The 18,379-nt window shown below is 39.4% G+C and overlaps 2 protein-coding genes across 5 annotated transcripts in view; both read right to left on the bottom strand.

Annotated features, from left to right (window-relative positions):
• Nucleotides 1-18,379, bottom strand: part of LOC124180874 (tubulin polyglutamylase TTLL5) — a 280,376-nt gene that overhangs the window by 256,368 nt on the left and 5,629 nt on the right. The gene's annotated exons all lie outside the window — the stretch shown is intronic.
• On the bottom strand, nucleotides 16,809-17,612 carry LOC124179828. Its single transcript, XM_046564604.1, has one exon. The coding sequence runs from the start codon at nucleotides 17,610-17,612 to the stop codon at nucleotides 16,809-16,811; it is 804 nt and encodes a 267-aa protein (XP_046420560.1).

Here is an 18,379-nt window from a genome sequence, read left to right as displayed (position 1 = left end):
CGTTAAATTAGAAGTTACTATATCATTTTCGGAACGACTATATGTTATGCTTTCCTACCTCACAGAAATGGACATACCTACTTACATAATGGTTGGATGTAGAATTAACGTTTGAAAGTCATATGTGTAAGGTATACGACGTACGTAATATCGAGGAATGATATACGTTGTTGCAACCACTATTTTTAACGTTGATCATCAGAGTTGATGAAACGATAACCATGTTCGAAAGTAAACAGTAGAAGGTTACAAGTCGATACAATTGATAAACATGCGATGATTCAACGCTTTTTCGTCAGTGAGATATACGAATGTTAAAACTTTTAATAGTACCAAATAAAGTTGCTGATTTTTAAACGTTTAATAAAACGGTGGTGCACCTTAACCGTTTTAACAACACTCGCTGCTGCCGTATATTATTCACTAATTTATAAGATGTAGATCGGTAAACGTTCCAACACTATAGTTTAATAGTCGTAGATGTCAGATATATAATCCATACGTATTATCGACTAGTGATACATGTTATTGCAACCACTACTTTTAACGTTGATCATCAGGGTTGATAAAACGATAATTATGGTCGAAAGTAAACGGTAGAAGGCAGCAAGTCGATACAGTTGCAACATATACGGTTAATCAATGCTTTTTCGTCAGTGAGATGAACGAATGTTGTAATTTATATTTATACGTCATCAAGTTGTTCATTTTTGAACGTATAATAAACAGATGGAGTTCTGAAAACGCAGTCTGAACGTTTATCGCTGCTGTGTAATACCTACCAGTTTATGCAACGTAGATTTCTGAACGTTTATAATTTCTACTTATACTCGAATTAAACCACCCTTATGTATATTTGACGTATCATATACTATCGTGTGTCCATTGGGACGTAGTACGAGTTTTAGGTAGTTAGTCTTAGTAGTAGAATTAGGTAGTTTACATAGTTTTGTTAAGTTGGGAGTTCGAAAGCATCGCGTTTATAATGCTAATTACTTAGATTTTAGGATTTCATGGCGATTACCGCATCTAATTAGGATGAGTGAGATGTTGATTTTGTTTTGCGATAACACTTAGTGAGCTAATGTTACTTTGAAATGTAATATTTTGTTGTTTCAATTACGGTAGCCAATTCGATTAATTCGCGAAAGGCGAAATTATTTTTTACATTACCTATCCATCTCTTTAATCAAGCCATTTGCCGAGAAGAGAGTGGTACTGCCAAAAGTTCCTGGATTAATAAAATTTCAAATACGCAACATATTTGACATACCTGAGAAGTCAGCGCCTGAAGAAGATCCAGAGTAAGAAGGAATAAAGAAAAGAGAATTCGTGGCCACTTATGCCCAAGAGGTACCAATAGTAACACAAATGCCGTATGCGCCAAGTGCAAAAGACCAGTTTGTGAGCACCATAAATGTACTGGTTGCAAAGATTATTTTGTATAACTGTTGTATAATTGATGAAAATGTTAAATAAATAATTTTCTGTGATTTCCAACAAAAAAAAAAATTAACAAATAGAGTAATTTTTTGAATTTGTATTACAAGATACCCATATTTTCACGATCATTAAATACTCAATTTTGAGGTTGAATTGAGCATTTAATTACTTTTATCAACTCCGCCTATTTTTTTCTTAAAAATATAATTATTCAATTTAACCCTGCCACTAACATCATTAAATTGCTTCAACTTGTTGCAAAATGTGAATTTCTTAAAAAAAAATAAAATATTTAATTTTCCGTGGACACTTTGTTATTGAATTTTTTTGTAAATAAATAATTCAGTAAAATAACTATTGGATCTTCAACTAGACGCCTCAAAAACATGCATGAATATTTTTCAGAATTTTCGAAGGACTTAAAATAGCCAACATAAGGGTAAGACGCAAAAGACCGCATGTGGCAGCCAACGTACACTGAAAACCAAGTTACAGAGTAAAGGTTCAAAATTTTTTAAAATCACCTCGAACATTTAAGGAAGTAACGCAACTACCCACCTAATCATAAAAACATTTGCCCGTGGTTTGACCTAAGTAGTACTTAATCTGGCAACGTCGCTTTTCATTGATTGTGTGCGCGTGTATATGTGTGTCTAATATGCCGTCGACAGCTCATCAGCGGTATCAGTGAATTTCTTTTAAGCGCTAGTTCGATATGCCTAAAGAAAAGAAGCCAAGATTTTATTGGAAAGGTAAAATGTGTCGGGTAAACAAAAAACGAAGAATTATAAAAAATGTAATATCCTGCACGAGCTGTCACAGATGTTGAAATTTCAAAATGCGCGCTCGTAACCTCGAATATGCGACGATGCAATATTTTTAGCGAGGGTCCGAAAATTCGCTATTAGTGGTTTTTATTGTTTTTATTATTCTTATCATAAGTCACCTTTGAATATTTTTAAGCCGGATAAATGATTCTGAGTATATCATCTCTCTGTTGTTTACATTTCATTCTGATCTATCCATCAATTACGGAGATATAAGGAATAATGTGCAGCTAAGTCCGTCATTTCTCATAAGAGGCCATGTTGAAGTGGCTTGTAAAGATATAAAAAGAATTACAAATATCTCGCGTAAAAACCCACCTCGGATCGTAAAAATTTGTATGAGTTCTTTTTACATTATATCGAACATTCTGCCAAGTTTGGTATTTTTCTGTCCATCAATTCTATTTCCTGCGTTACTTCCTTAAGTGACGGTGGCCACTCCTTGGCCGTACTTCTTAGTAGATCCCATGTTATATATACATATGTAATCGTTTGTTGGTCGTTGGCGCGTGTTTATTACCGCTTTCTCCATACCGTGTACTTGTAAGAAATTAAACGAGTATAGTTCTCGAATATCCCTAGAACATTTTTCCGTCCCTGGAGAATTTCCCCAAGCCGAGGGAATTTCCTCATGGACTTACGATTTTTCTATTTTAGTAATATATCTTCGTTTTTTTTACACGCAATCATTTGTGTAGGTCTTTGATGGCGCACCCCCGACGATTAATAGTCGAACGGTCATTTATGAAAATTAAAAGCAATTTATTTAAGGCTATCTAAGGTTAGATATTAATTTCGTTAGATATATAGAAGGCGGTCCTGGAAGCATTCGACTGTTAGCCAGGACACGAGACGGATCAAGCCGAAACCTCAATATTCTCAACAATTTTAAATCTGTTAAATAAAGTTCCTGCTAAAATAAAGTACCTTCTACAGATCAGAAGTGGGATATACCACGAGCTACGTTCGAAATTACGAAATCTGAAAGCCACAAGTGTGAGTTATCAAAGTGAAAGTGTTACGACCGGAGAATAGAACAATATATCACCTAAGTCGAGCAAGAGAGACCGTGACGGGGAATCTAGAAGGACGAGGGATGACGATGGGCAGCGACTGAGATCGCCTTCGTGTCGCCCGAAACGACACGGTTCAGGGGCCAGCAGTCATCGCCACAGCTGGTACAAGAAGCTCTCGGATCGCACCCGTCATAGAAGAGAGGCTTCAGGATCTGACAGCAACCGTCGTTACGGAGAACGCCAGCGGCGCACTCAGACGCGGAGCAGGACTCGGTCGCCGAGTTACCTGACGCGTGGATCTGCGAGCAGGAGTCCGGTGGGTGGTACCGCAGCTCAGGGTGAGTCCGATTTTGCGAAGCTAACTGAGGTGTTGTCGGCTATCATCAAGACAGGTTCGAAACGGTCAAATCATTACGTGAACGAGAAGGTATTACCTGAATTTGATCCGGAAGAAAAGGATTTATCGGCTAAGGAATGGTTAGAGAAGGTGAACATGTACGCGGTGCTCCTATCAGTTGGGAAGCTTTTACGGTAGCAATTCTTAGACAATTTTCAGGGGAACAGAATTTCGGCGAACTGCTTGAATACGCGGTAGCATATAAGAACACGCCGGGTCAGTATTTACAAGCGTACTGCTTTGAGAAAGTCAAAAGAATTAATCGAGCAAATCTAGAGATCCCGGAGGAAAAGATTGTTGAATTCGTGGTTCACGGAATCCACAATGAACAATTAAAAATGAATTTGATTACTGCGGAAAAAGGGACGCTCGTAGAATTGAGTCGGTGTCTGGAATCCGTGTCGATTGGCAAACCTAAAGAAACAAAACATGCAACGGACGAAAAGAGCACGAAGCGTCCTTTCGGGCTAGTTAAGTTTCAACCTCGGTCTGGGTGTCTTGACCCCGATGCGTGTTATAATTGCGGAAGGGGCACCGGAGAGTCAACTGTACGGAACCAAGGCGCGATAGGGTTAATAAAAACGAAATGGGGCTGCCAAAGGACCCCCATCACGCGACCGAAAAAAATGTCGGAGTTAGGGGGAGGTGCGGTTTTTGTCAAATTTTGGGACATACTGAGACAGAATGCCGTAAAAAGCAGCGAAAGGAGAGAGACGAGAGGAGAGCATGACTAGATGGCAAGGGGACGGTCTCGCTACGGGGCGCAACCTCGTTTGATGTATGCCAGATTGCGGCAACCCGAGTAAATAAACCACTTAAGAGGTGCGTTCTAGGCAATCGGGAATAGTCCTGTACCGTTGATCTGGGAAGCGACTGCTCGATTATCCGGCGAGATCATTCAAGATAAAAGTCTTTATTGTTGCCGATAACCAATTGACGAAGGAAATTCTCATCAGTCGAGATATCTTACAAAAGGTCGGTACTAGGGCTATATCAGATGCGTCTGGGGTGACATTCACTTTGGATCAACCGGTTAAAAACGATAAAGTATTAGAAGATGAGGCAATAGATGCCGACCAAGCGGGAGCGTTGAAAGAGGACGATATTTGGTGCGAATACCTCGACGCGATCAACAGAACAAGATTGTTGAGGCTACTAAATAGTTATCGGCGGAGCATATCTTTGAAAATAAAGGAATTAGGTAAAACGGATGCGCAGAGATAAAAATTGAATTAACTTCCGAAGTTCCCGTTTTTCATAGGCCATACCGCCTCTCTAAAATCGATCGGGATAAAGTGAGGATCATGGTAGCAGAATTAGAGGATAACGGTGTTATTCGCGGGAGTACGTCACCTTATGGGAGCCCAGTTGTACTTGTGCGAAAAAAAAATGGGGAGACGCGAATAGCAATAGATTACAGAGGTCTCAACCGAATTACCAAACGTATTCAATATCCATTGCCTATAATTGATGACCAAGTAGATCAACTTTGCAACAAACGGGTTTTTACATCTTTAGATCTAAAGTCCGGGTTCTATCAAATTCCCGTGCACCCCGATTCTATCGAGAAGACGGCTTTCGTTACGCCGAACAGTCAATGGGAATTCTTGCGAATGCCTTTTGGGTTAGTCAACGCGCCAGCCGTGTTCCAGAAAGCCATGAACAGAGTCCTTAAAATAATGCCCTGGTGTACATAGATGATATATTGGTCGCTACAGCGACGCTAGACGAAGGGTTTGAGAAACTAGAGGTAGTCCTCAAGGCTCTTCAGGCTAACAATTTGACGAACAATCTATCCAAATGTAAATTCTTCCAAAATAAAATCGAGTATTTAGGACGTGAAATCTCGGGGGAAGGGATACGACCAGGCACTCATAAAATTGATGCCGTAACAAAAGCTGGCTACCCTACTAATATAAAGCAAGTTAGGCAGTTCCTAGGTCTCGCAGGATATTTCCGCAAATTCATAAAGGATTTTGCGCGAAAGACAGCCCCGTTAACGAACCTCTTGCGTAAAGATGTTTCTAGGTCGTGCGAAGCGAAGGAAGGCGAAGCAATTGACGAGATAAAAGCTATGCTAGTCAGCAGACCGATTTTTAGCAATTTACGATCTCGAGCGTGAAACCGAGGTGCATACGGATTCGAGCACGTTGGGCTTGGGTGTCATACTAATGCAAAAACATAGGGAAGGAAAACGCGTGGTTGCATACTATAGTCGCAAGACGACTACCACGGAACAAAAGTATCATTCGTACGATTTAGAAACGCTGGCGGTATTCACGGCATTGAAAGCATTTCGGGTTTACCTATTAGGAATCAAATTCACCATAGTAACTGATTGCAGTGCCGTACGCGCTACAGCAAGTAAAAAGGACATACAACCGCGAGTCGCGCGTTGGTGGGTTTATTTGCAAGACCACAATTTCGATATTGTGTATCGCCCGGGCACCCAAGCAGCTCATGTCGATTATTTAAGCAGGAATGCGATAGATTTTTGTGCTATCGATATTACAGAAAGCGAATGGATTAAGGTGGCCCAATCGCAGGACCCAGACATAGATTTAATTCGTAGGATCTCGGAGTCTGGCGAAAATCAACCAAAAACGAAGCAATACTATGACAAGTATGACCTCAAGGCAGGGGTCGTTTTTCGAAAGACAGACACGGGTAACAAGAGGGTCGTACCGAAAATGTCGCGTTTTAACGTTGTGAGATTATGCCACGACGAACAAGGGCACTTCGCTCTTGAGAGGACGTTAACAAAGCTAAAAGCAATTTACTGGTTCAAGGGAATGAGGAGATTCACCTCGAAATACGTAAACGCATGTTTGAACTGCTTGTATTATAAAGGGGCGGCTGGGCGCAAGCTTGGACAATTACACCCGATAGATAAAGTTGCCATTGCCGTTCACACGATACATCTGGATCATGTTGGACCATTTATGCGTAGTAGACAAAAAAACACACAAATACTTACCATTGTGGATGGTTTTACTAAATGTTGTGTTCTCGAACCTGTCCGCGATACTTCATCGAAAGGGGTGATAAAAGCACTGATTCAGTTGATCGCAATATTCGGGGTACCTACTCGCATCATTAGTGATAGAGGGACGGCTTTCCCGTCACACTCGTTCAGGACCTTTTACAAGGAGTATGATATTAAGCACATACTGAACGCAGTGGCAACACCACGTACTAATGGTCAGTGCGAGCGCATGAACCGCACAGTTTCAAGTTCGATTGCTGCAACCTGTGCTGGAGGAGAAAAGGATGCATGGGACGACAGCGTGAAGAAGGTTCAGAGTGCTATGAATTGTGCGACAAACAGGACCACGCGTAAGTCACCAACGCAGCTCTTGTTTGGTTATAAGCCACGTGCTATGGCCGAGGCCAAGCTCCTTGCCGGGATGCAAAGCACCTTGGACCAGGTCGACCTGGAGGAGTTGAGGGATGCCGCCAAGGCGTCCACCGACGCGGAGCAGAGGCAGCAGAAGAGGGCTTTCGACATCCGGCGATTTAGACCGCCTACGTATGCGGTGGGAGATGTCGTCATGGTGGCAGCAAGTCCTGTTGCACCCAGGGAGAGCAGAAAGCTGGTCACGAAGGCAAAGGGGCCCTTCAAGGTGACGGCTGTTCTGCCTAACGATCGGTACGAGGTCCAGGATCTCCGAGACCTGAAAAAGTCGCCAAACCGACGGGACGTCGTGGTGGTGGACAGTTTGCGCAAGTGGGTCACGTTCGATGCCACGCAGTAAGCCGCAATGGTGAGTTACTCCCATCCTGGGATGAGGGCCCGCAGCCAGTAACCCCGAGATGCAATCCGTGGTCAAGATTGTTTCGTGCGACGGATCCTGGCAAGGCTGGACCAGGGTCGAGTCCATTTCCCATGATCGTGAAGTGGTCAATCTCGAATAGGTGGGATTTCGGGCGGAGGCCGGGACCGAAGGTAGTCGGAGTCAGACGTTCAGAGGACTGAGGAGGCCGGTTGCCGGCTCAGCCTGGCAGTTGGCGTCTGGCGAGGCTAGCAACCGTACACCCAACACATCCTAACTCCCAATGTCCTCCGAACTAATCACTTTTGGCGATATCTGATCATCGGTTGGCACTCTTGCGAGGACCTGATCACTCCTCTGCGGGGTGTAGATTGATACGGAATTCTCGTCTTTCCCACGTCTTTAGCACTTGATGTGTAAATAAGAGAGGGTCTTGTTTTTTAGATCGTAGCGAATAATTTGCGCGAACGAGGGGGTCGAGGGCGACCCAGGATGGTCAGGGAGGCCGAATGAAGTAAACATTTTTGAAGAGGACTGTGAAAATACTTAGCGTAGCGGATGCCGGAAATTCAGTGATTTACAACACAGCCATATCGCAGCGACCAAACTTTGATAAACGAAATAGAAACTAATAAACCATATTGACTTTCAAAAATATCGGACTACGACCAGATGTAAACTAGCTAACTACAAACGATCGATCTTGAAAAAAATGGAACGATACTTGAATTCCCTAAATACATTGGTTTCAATTTTCATAAATAAACATTCGGCAATCAATCGCCGAGCAGGAATGCGCCATCAAAGCAATAATATACACGCGCAAACGACCAACAAACTGTAACATATATATATAGTATGGGATCTGATAAGAAATACGGCCGATGTACATTCCACTGTACATTCTTGTCTTGTATCGGAATTTTTCCAGTATTTTGAAGGACAAAGTTTTAATTCGCTAGTTCATTTTTCCTATTTCTATAGTTATTTAGTATCACTTAATAATACGGATACCTCTTTATACTACTCTTATTCCTACTATTCGCAGATTACAATAATTGACACTAGTTTAGTATTTGTTGTTTTGGTCAACTAGTAAAATGTAGCATTGAATTATTAGCTTTTCTTATTACTGTAAGAAATATTGCGAAAAATGTCGATATGTCCCCAAAATGCCAGCGATAATAGGACTTTTTGTAAAGGCTGAAAATGCGTGATGCCCGGAGATACAGCGAACCGGAAAGAAGAGGAGAAAGCTTCCGGAAGATGCCGCTAGGGGGGAGGGGTACAGTGTGCGAAGGAGGCGGTTGTAACCAGTTGCCTGGTAATTCGTACTAGACGCCGTAACCAAACACGCCGACTAAAATAACGAAACTGTTTAGGGGGGGTAAGGTTTTGCACTTTAGAAAAATCGATTTTTTTTGTCTTATCTTATTGTCGAACATTTCAAGAATGTATTTCCATAATTTTAAATCGATCTGAGCAAAACTATTGAACTTATTGTCTAGTTAGTCTCCTGCCCTTTAAGACTATAGCTCTGACAACAGGTATACAGCTTATTCACTTCTATCGTTCTGGTCCATTATCCTGTTTCGAGAATATTTTATTGAGTAAAGACAGGTAAGTAAAGCCATAAAGCCATATTTTATATTTGTATGTATACTATAAACTGTACAATATTTTAAAACGAGAGACGAGCGTCAGTTTGTCGTTGTACGCTTGTGATTTTTTCTCAAAACTACTTTTTCAAAGTCCGTGTTCACTGCCATTAGACACTACTTGACCGATTCATTTTAAACTTGGTACACATTTTCACATATAAAATACCTCCCCCCAACGTTTAGTTAAAACTTTTTTTTTTACATTAAGGGGGTTTCCCACCCATAAAATAGCGGAATTTTTCGTGGAAAATAGCAGTTTACACTTTGATGGCCACCAAAAATTTTTAAATGACAAAAAAAATAATCATAGAACGTTGGGGGGAGGATTTGATAATACTTTGACTAAATTTTAATGGTTTTTGATTTCAGATAATTTCCGACCGAGATATAGTGAACACCGCAAATTGTTTTTTTTCTAAGACGTTCTAGGGCAAGCTCTGTTACCGGCTTGTTTTTCAATATTTCCGCATACAAAAATTAGAGAATATTGTTAAAAATAAACTTAATAATGTACAAAAGGTTTGAATAAATTTTCTCAATCCATACTTTTAAAAAAAATTCACAAAAAAAGTGTTTTTTTTTACGCTGAAACCCTTACCCCCCAAGTAAGACTACCTATATTTTCAGGTTTACATAACTAGAATCTGATTACTAGATGTGTATGATATTTGCAACTATGACATTTTTTCCGTATGTTTTTGTAAATGATGTAATATTTTCCAATCGATTTCCAAATTATTTAGAGGCGCTATAAAGAAAGAACAATAAAATCGGTCAATTTTCTTGCCAATTATACGATTAAGGGGATGCCCTGGTCAATTTCAACGTGATGTATACATCTCCATGCAAATATCGAAGTCCACGCATCTCATACGCAAGAAAGGGCTTAATAGCCTCTTTCCGTACGCAATCCTGAACAGAAGTACGCCAACACAGTTCCTTAACCACACAAATAAAGAAATGATATGAATTCTACGAAATCGCAATAGGAAATTTGTAGAATTCGTGCCATTTCTTTATTTTTACATCATAGAAATATATTTTTTTGGAGTGTTTTTATTCAGGATTGCATATAGAATGGGAATGTTAATCATGGCTGCTGGTGGTGTGACTGTTTCGATAAAAGAATTCTCCTCGTCGGACGGCTAGGAAATGTAGCAAGAAAGACTCGAGCAATTTTTGAAGAAAACGAAATGAAAGATGAGAAGAAAGTGGCATATCTAATAATATTAATCGGAAGTGAGAGATACGCATTATTAAGGAATCGTGGACACCGGACAAACCCTCATCAAAAACTTCCAAAAATCAACGACGATAATGAAAAACCACCTACTTCCAGCACCAAATGAAATAACGGCACGATATAAATTCAAAGAATACCGACAAATGGAAGGTGACAATATAAAACATCGACATACTGCGGATTTGGAGATCACCTACAAAACTGCATACGAGACCGATTCGTCTGGGGACTACGAAGCGACGAGACGAAGAAGCGTGTTCCGAGCGAGAAGAAGTTGACATACGAGCAAGAGTTTGAAGTTGACATACGAGCTGGCACCGCCCTTCGAGACAGCAAAAAAAATGCAGTAGAGATCTCATCAGCAAGAAGTGGCGAGCAGCCCTTCGTCAATTATGTCAAGTTAGGTAAGAATAAAAATTCGAAAATGACAGCGAACCAGAAACAAGGTAAAAGTATATACACCTACTATTGTGTTCGGTCAACAGGTGCAACGAGGAAAGTAGGCTGCTTTCTGTTTACCGAACACACCGATGCGTCCGTGGCAGAAAAAAGGCCAGAAGTGATACTATTACCTCAAAATTAATTTTTTTTCCGCATTACAAGTAAGCGTGTTAACACCTTTCCACCGACCAATAGATTTGTCTTTTTTTTTTTTTTGTGTATTGGAGGCATAGCAGAACGATTTTTCAGAGGGAACAGAATAGTCGACTTCGAAGGTCACGACGTTGCTAAGACCAAAGACTACCCAAATAAAAATTGGAGGTAATCCAAAGTATTAGTTGGAGCCAGTAACTTACCACACAGAAGACGGTCGCCTGTGGAAAAGACACATAGATCAGCTAAAACCTTGTAACATAGAAATAAATAACAAAAATGCTTGTAATACAGAGTTAAGAGAAATACCAAAGCGAAAACTAATTATAAGTAACAACGCAATAGTACATGACAATACCAAAGACTGTAACAATGTAACAAGAAAAAAAAACTATTTTCAATATCTATGAAGGAAATATCATAGAAATAACGGAAACTCCATCAAGTCAGGCAGGACCGCGTCGTTCATTCGGAACACATCGCCCACTAAACATATTCGACCTATAATATCAAAATAAGCTCGGAGGAGTTGAAATGTATGTAGAAGCTGTAAGATGACGTTAGCAGGCTGTAACCGAAAACATGAATGTGAGCTACTGAAGTGCAAGCCAATTGAGCACGCTGGCTTACAAGATGGCCAAAGAGACCGAAGAAATGTCACGGGCGACACTTTTTCCCGCTCTATACCACTAGCAGAAAAGGAAACAATATCAGTGAAACCGCATCATACCACTGGAGATTATTTTCCTCGCATTTGGTTGTCAGCTGGTGGATTTGGCTACTTTTGGCTAATAAAAACACACGTACGTCTCGGTCATTCGACTCCTGAAAGAACTGGCAGCGCTGCGAATTACTGCCAACCTAACGTTTACAAAGATGGTACGGAATAGCCATAGCTCGTTATGGCATGACGGGTGTCAAGCAAGAGGTTCGAAATTGTTTTATCAAATCGGTTGGTAACAGTTCGTAGTGCATGCTGAATCGCGTTCACTCGTGCAAAATCTGTGCCTGTGCGGACTCATGTGCACTCGACCATCCCTCTTCACCAAGAATTCATGATATGATGTAAAACAGCGGGGTGACACTCAATGCTTTAGTATAGGACCCTAATTCGAGACAACCTATTGCAAAAGATTACCACCTGAATCGAGCTGGGTGATGAAGTGACCAAAGGTTAGTAGAACTTTTCAGTTTTTCCCCACGTTTGTTGGTAGCACAATTTTTTCGTGGCGCACTCTCGAGATAGAAAAGCAAGCAAATTTCCATTGTTTGTTATTATTATAATCAATGCTCGAATCAATGCCACCATTCTTATTCGTCAATTTCCTTGGCAACATTTAATTTTTCTGCTGTGGTAATCGAATTTGATGTAACTTAACTCAGATAAGAAAGTGGAATGGAAAACTGTGTCACTGGTCCAAAAGTTGATACTCTCGCCATTGAGTAACCATGAGGAAGTAAAAGAAAGGAGACAACATAGCCGGAAAACAAAAATGATCCCGGTTTTCATGCAGAATTATCAGTGCGAGATTTCCCCACAAGTGGGAATCCCCTGATGTTCAGTCGCTCAAATATTAAAATAATTGATAGGAAGTTTGGTGACTAGGAGGCGACAACGGTGTCAACTGGCAGGTATAAAAGCCACCATGACTGCCGGTCATATGTATATATTTATGGTATTCGAAAGCATGTTAAGCGACCGCAGAACACAGTGCATCAAGTGAAGGAAATCAATACAACATAGTGACGTCAATATCAGGTCTACTGTTTTTTGGCAAACAGACTGAACTTTCGTTGCCTGCGCACTTACTTTCTGGCATGCATATTCAACTGGGTGTTTCAGAACCAAGGACACAACATAATGGGGGTAATAGATGTGGTCAAATTGAATAAATTAACCTAAAAAACATGTAGTCTTCAAAGTCGCATTCGCGGGATACAATCAGTTAAAAAATCCAGCTAACAATAAGCGTTGTCACGTAGGCAAGCGAATACATAGAGGCATCGTTTGGGAACAGTGTTTGGCACACTGAACACGGGCTAAGCCGAAAGTTCTGGCAGTTCAGGTTTTTTTGTGTAAGTGTTCCCTGAGGTCTAAATATTGGGAACTTTTTTTTCCATCGGATACGAGCTATTCTAAAGTGCGCGCAAATTTTTAAAAATTAAAGGGTTTCTTGAAGAAAATTATTTTCCTGGCGGAGAATTAAAAAGTTTTTGGATGGAAAATTAATCTGGAGCAGTGAAAAACAACAGAAAACTGGCATCGATCAGTAGAGGATTGAAAAACAAACTTGCCTTCTTATTAGTACCGCTTTGTCAATATTTAGATCTCAGGGAACACTTTTGGACAAAAAACCAAAAGTGCCAGAATTCGAGCTTTTTTCGAAAGATACATTTTTAACAATTAAAAGAAAGAACATTTCCATATGTGACACCGGATCGGGGTAATTTTTTTTTTTCTGTATTTGTCCAAACTACTTGATCAAGACGAAATATTGTTCGGCACAATTTAAAAGTCTAAAGTGATTCTGAAAAATCCGATTTTAGGTATAATAATGTTTAAGCAACCGTACATAGTAAAATGACTCTTGCTTTAAATTTTTTTGAATGCTTCTGCCAAGAAAAAAACATTGAGAAAAAAGAAGGGAACGTCGACCCAACACATCACTTTTCAGAACTATATCAGATTTTTAATTTGTGTTGGTCAATATGGTAATTTTAAAAGTCGTAACTAGTTCAAATTAAGTCGGAAAACTTGTAGTCTTCAAGAGTTAAAACAATTATATAAAAAATCGAAAGCCAAATCGGATAGGTCGAGGATCAGACTCAGGTGGATTGGACTTAGAATGGCCCAAATGTATCACGTGACTGTTATACATTTGCGGCGTAAGGGCTTATGTGTTTGTGCTAGATCTATTTGATGCACACAATAATGTGATGTACTTACATTATATACCTACTATAAAAGCGTGCTCCATACTTTCCCATGCTACCTTATTATAAACAACTATCGAGTAATGAAGTCAAATTTAAAATTTCCCAAGTTGCCTTACCACCTATGCAATTAAAACGACAAAGTATAACAATTGCTCATTGCCGAAATTTAATCTCTAAAAATATTTCCTCAGCTACCGGGATTTTCAATTGAAAGAGTTTTCTATTTCCATTTACGGATTTATCATCAAATTCCACCTCATCAGCATCAATTATACATGGTACATTATTTGAACGTATTATCAATAACTTTTTCTCGCTGAAATTTTATTGACAATACTGACAGTACGCCCTGAACACCCTGATCTCTGCAACGAAACATGTATGTGCTTGTTAATTGATTAATTATTATTATTATAAACAGAATGTACAGTAATATTATACGTAAGGCATGTTTGCGTGGTATAACAATATCCATTCGCTAAAACAAAGCTCAAAGTATTAACACGCAAAATCAAAAAAAAACGAAAGTAATTCCTGATAGTTTCAAAAAAGATATACGCAGTTCACATACTTATGTTACGTCCGGCAGAGTCCCGGACTGTTTTCACTTTTATTTCGCAACTGTAATCTCGTATTTCTCATTTTGTCCCTCTATCTTTCACGTCACCTCGGGTTTACACATAGCTGAAAAGTACCTACTCAACTACGTGAGACCCCCTACTTCTCTCAACCCTCCCGCAAACATCTCCCGTTTTGATTTGTTCACTCACTCAAAAAACGTACTCTCTATAAAGACTCATCTTCAGACCTTACTTTCAATTGCATACATCAAATTATCTGCGAATACATTGTATTAAATACCTTTCGACAAAGCTCAATCATTATTCAATACTCTGTCAACAGCCTTCAACCGTAGTTACTTTGAGCAGGAAGAAACCCATTCAATAGTCCATAACGGACATAACACTTATTTGATATTTAAACGTTGTATTTAGAAATGAATGTAGATGGTCTTGAATGAATGACTGATGGCTGGTACATATTTTTGTATGTTTAACTCAATTTTCGTAATCACTTTTATCAGTTTATTCTGACAATAAAAACGGGAACTGTATATTGCGCATACACAGCCAGTCGCTCATCCTGTTAGCATCCACAATTTCTTCTCGTTATACATACCTACCATGCCATGTGAACTAAGACATAAGAGGCAGATAGAGCGTACGATGAAATGCTTTAAACAGATATTTAACGTCAAAGTGTTTTTGATATTGCGTATTTGAAAAAGTTGACGTTGCAGGAAAGCATGCTAAAATATAAAATGTTAGGGGGTAAATCATGATATATAATTCACCGTGGTATCAGCATTATCGTTCAAGGCCCACTTTTGGTCAAATGAGTCGATATAGCAGAAATCAAACAAATTACCGGATTTCTAGAAATTATAATATAAATATAAGTTCGTGAATCTTGAAAATGAATCAAGGAAAAACTATACATATCCCTTATTTTTTAGTTTTTTGTATTGCATTTTTTTTTTTTAGTAATTAGCGAATACCGGTTTAGAAATATGTTCAGTTCCGGTTTCAGAACAAGCGTTCCATTATATTTTTTGACCAAGTTGATTTAAAGAATTAAGTAATTAGATGAATTTGCAGATTTTTCATAAAATTAGATACCGAGCTAATGACAAGAAAATTTGGTGAGGACAAAAATTTTAAATAGACGCTCTCGTAATCCTTAGAGATATTTTTTATACGGAGTAATTCATCCGTTGCTGAACACAAGTGCAACTGACGCAGCCGTTCTACCTGGTGCCCACAAACCAGACCACTCTCACCCGAGCCTCGCGCCCAGTAACGAATAAATGATCCTGTATGTCGTGAACGCTTTGAGTGTGCTTATACGTACTTACACCGCAGCACATACTCATCAGGAAAGTTTCATTTGCTAAGAATTATCTTTCAATACAGAATTTTATCTCAGTACAGTATATGGATAAAAATCTACATTATATGTTGCATAAGCAAAGTTGAATTCACTTCGTGATTTTCGAACTAGTTATTCTGCACAGTCTAAAATTTCACTCAATCATACAACATGCGTTTAGGATATGCCTACATTACTAACCATTACTAAAGTTCCAACAACGCGTAACGTAAACGCTCTATGGTGTGCGCAGTCTAGTCGGTGAAACGCCGCCGCCGAATAATGATCTAATGAATGTTCGAAACGCAAGTCTAAAGTTGATATAGTCGACCTCGAATAGTAATACCTAACTTAAAATAACCTAAAACAATGCACCCTTAACGTATATAGTATAGGAAGTAATTAAAAAATTGTGATATCGAACCAACAAAGCACATATATCGTAAACTTTGTAGAGATCGTATCATCACTGTACGTCATTTTGTTCTCCAATTCTTAAAAAAATGTCTTGTTTTATTGATCAATCTTCGTGTTTAATCCAAAAACCTTGTACGTCAAGGCATTGTAGATAATAAATGATAAATTTATAATGCTTTTAAATAACGTATGCCCATGCTGTAAAAAGTCTGTCTCAGGCAATTTGTATATCTCATCTATTGGCAACAAAATTAAGTCTTAATTTATAAATTTTGAAGAAAGCTATATTTGTGAGATCAAGTTAATTGAAATTTAAGAACAACTGAGTCAAATTCGTTTTCTGTTACTTTTTCTGTTAAGGGAGTATTATTGTTGCAATTTCATCCACTATGATTAGCTTCAGTGACGACTTCTGAACCGTTATTTCACAGTTGACTCAACATTTAATGTCTGCACAAGCCTGGAAAATGTCCTATGCTGTTTTAATTACCTCATGTAACAATAAAACGCAAGCCTTCGAGGTTTTAATCTACTAGTAAGAGTTTAACCTAAAAGCTTCTCGTCTCGCGTGTCACATATCTACAGAAATGAAATCTCTGTTCAAGTAGCTTATGAACGCAGATGGCGTTGCACTGTTGCGATCAATCACGTAGTAGTGCAGAGGGGCCCAATTTTTGCAGCCAAAATACATATCATTCAGAATTTGTCTCCCAGCCTCGGGAATATGAACAGCGTGATTGGCAAAAGTGCGAAATTGCAAGGGAGTGGCAGGCGTGGACGCTGCCCTCAGTCTCAACCCCATGTCAGCTAAAAGCCTGTAAAATTTGACCCCGCGGAATCTGGTGCCCAATATATTGATAGTGTGAAGGCGATTGCACTTTTCCAGTATTCGTATCAGGTGGAGCGACCTGAGATAAAGTTTGGCCGTCGACCCTGTGCAATTCAAAATGTACAATTCTTCGAGGTTCTTATTTGTCACCGACAACTGACGCAGAATGTCGTCGCTATCCGCTCTCGCGTTTAGGGTAAACTTCTTCAGCAACGGCATTCGCCTCAGTTCCTGGATGACCCGCAACGTGTTCACCTCGTTTCCTGTCACCTCGAACGTCCTCCACACCGCTGGGCTACCCACCACATGGCTAAACAGCTTGCAAACTTCACGAAGGTTATATAAATCCCGGGGATCGAGGTAGGAGCATATGTCCAACAACACCTCGATCGGCAGTCGGTTGATTCCCTGGCAGTGTTGAGTTGCAGGTCTTGACCCCGAATCGAATAACGTCTCTTTGCTGTTTTTACTCACTTTTAGACGTTTTCTACGAGGATTTTTGTCTGATCGCGCTAGAACGTCCTGCGATTTCTCTCGCATTTCCATCTCTTTGTATCCGTTTTTATCACATCTTTCTGTACAAGAAAGATGACAACATTTGCCGGTATCATTAATCTATTGCGTTTCAGACTCCGTGTAATTTTTATTCTCAATATAATCAACGAATCAATTTTTTTCTCCACTAACCTGATGCTAAGTATACAAATTACGAGAAATTTTGAGGGTGACACATGTCAATTCATCGAGTATTACTGTTTTCACGATTTGACGTACGTATATTACTTCAAAGAACAAATGCTACTGTCAACCTCGATTATCTCACTGCTACCTGTTTATTTTTCTTGTTTTCAAGGGCGTATAAAATGATGAAGTTGCGGGCAAACAATTTTTAAAGACTGTCAATAATTTATTGCATTCAAGATTATTGCAAATACGTTGTGTCAGCAATAGTATTCCACTTGGAGATATTTAATGCCATTGATATGAAAAAGGCAGTAAAAATTAGTGAAGAATTGCAGAATTTCTAAACCTAAACAGGCACTCCCTAATCTAAAAATTTATTTTTAGACACGTATCTCAAACGCAAAAAAATGCATAACAACTCCATCCTATATGCGAGTCAGAACAAAACCACTTCAATACGTTTTCATTTAACGCAAAAATAATAAAACGGTGTGATTTCTTTAAATGTATTATAGCAAATTCGTAGAAACGACACCATTTCATTATTTCTACGTTAAATAAATATGTATTGGAATGGTTTTGTTGGACAGTGTCAGCAGCCCCACGAATGGTAGAAGAATTTTTTTTTT

This window comes from Neodiprion fabricii, chromosome 4 (assembly GCF_021155785.1).
Source record: "Neodiprion fabricii isolate iyNeoFabr1 chromosome 4, iyNeoFabr1.1, whole genome shotgun sequence".
In the NCBI taxonomy this organism is placed as follows: Eukaryota; Metazoa; Arthropoda; class Insecta; order Hymenoptera; family Diprionidae; genus Neodiprion; species Neodiprion fabricii.
The sequence above is the reverse complement of the archived record's forward strand: the minus strand, read 5'-3'. Positions and strand labels throughout refer to the sequence as shown.

Coding starts and splice junctions, on each gene's coding strand:
- LOC124179828 (XM_046564604.1), bottom strand. CDS start 17,612: ATGGAAATGCGAGAGAAATCGCAGGACGTTCTAGCGCGATCAGACAAA.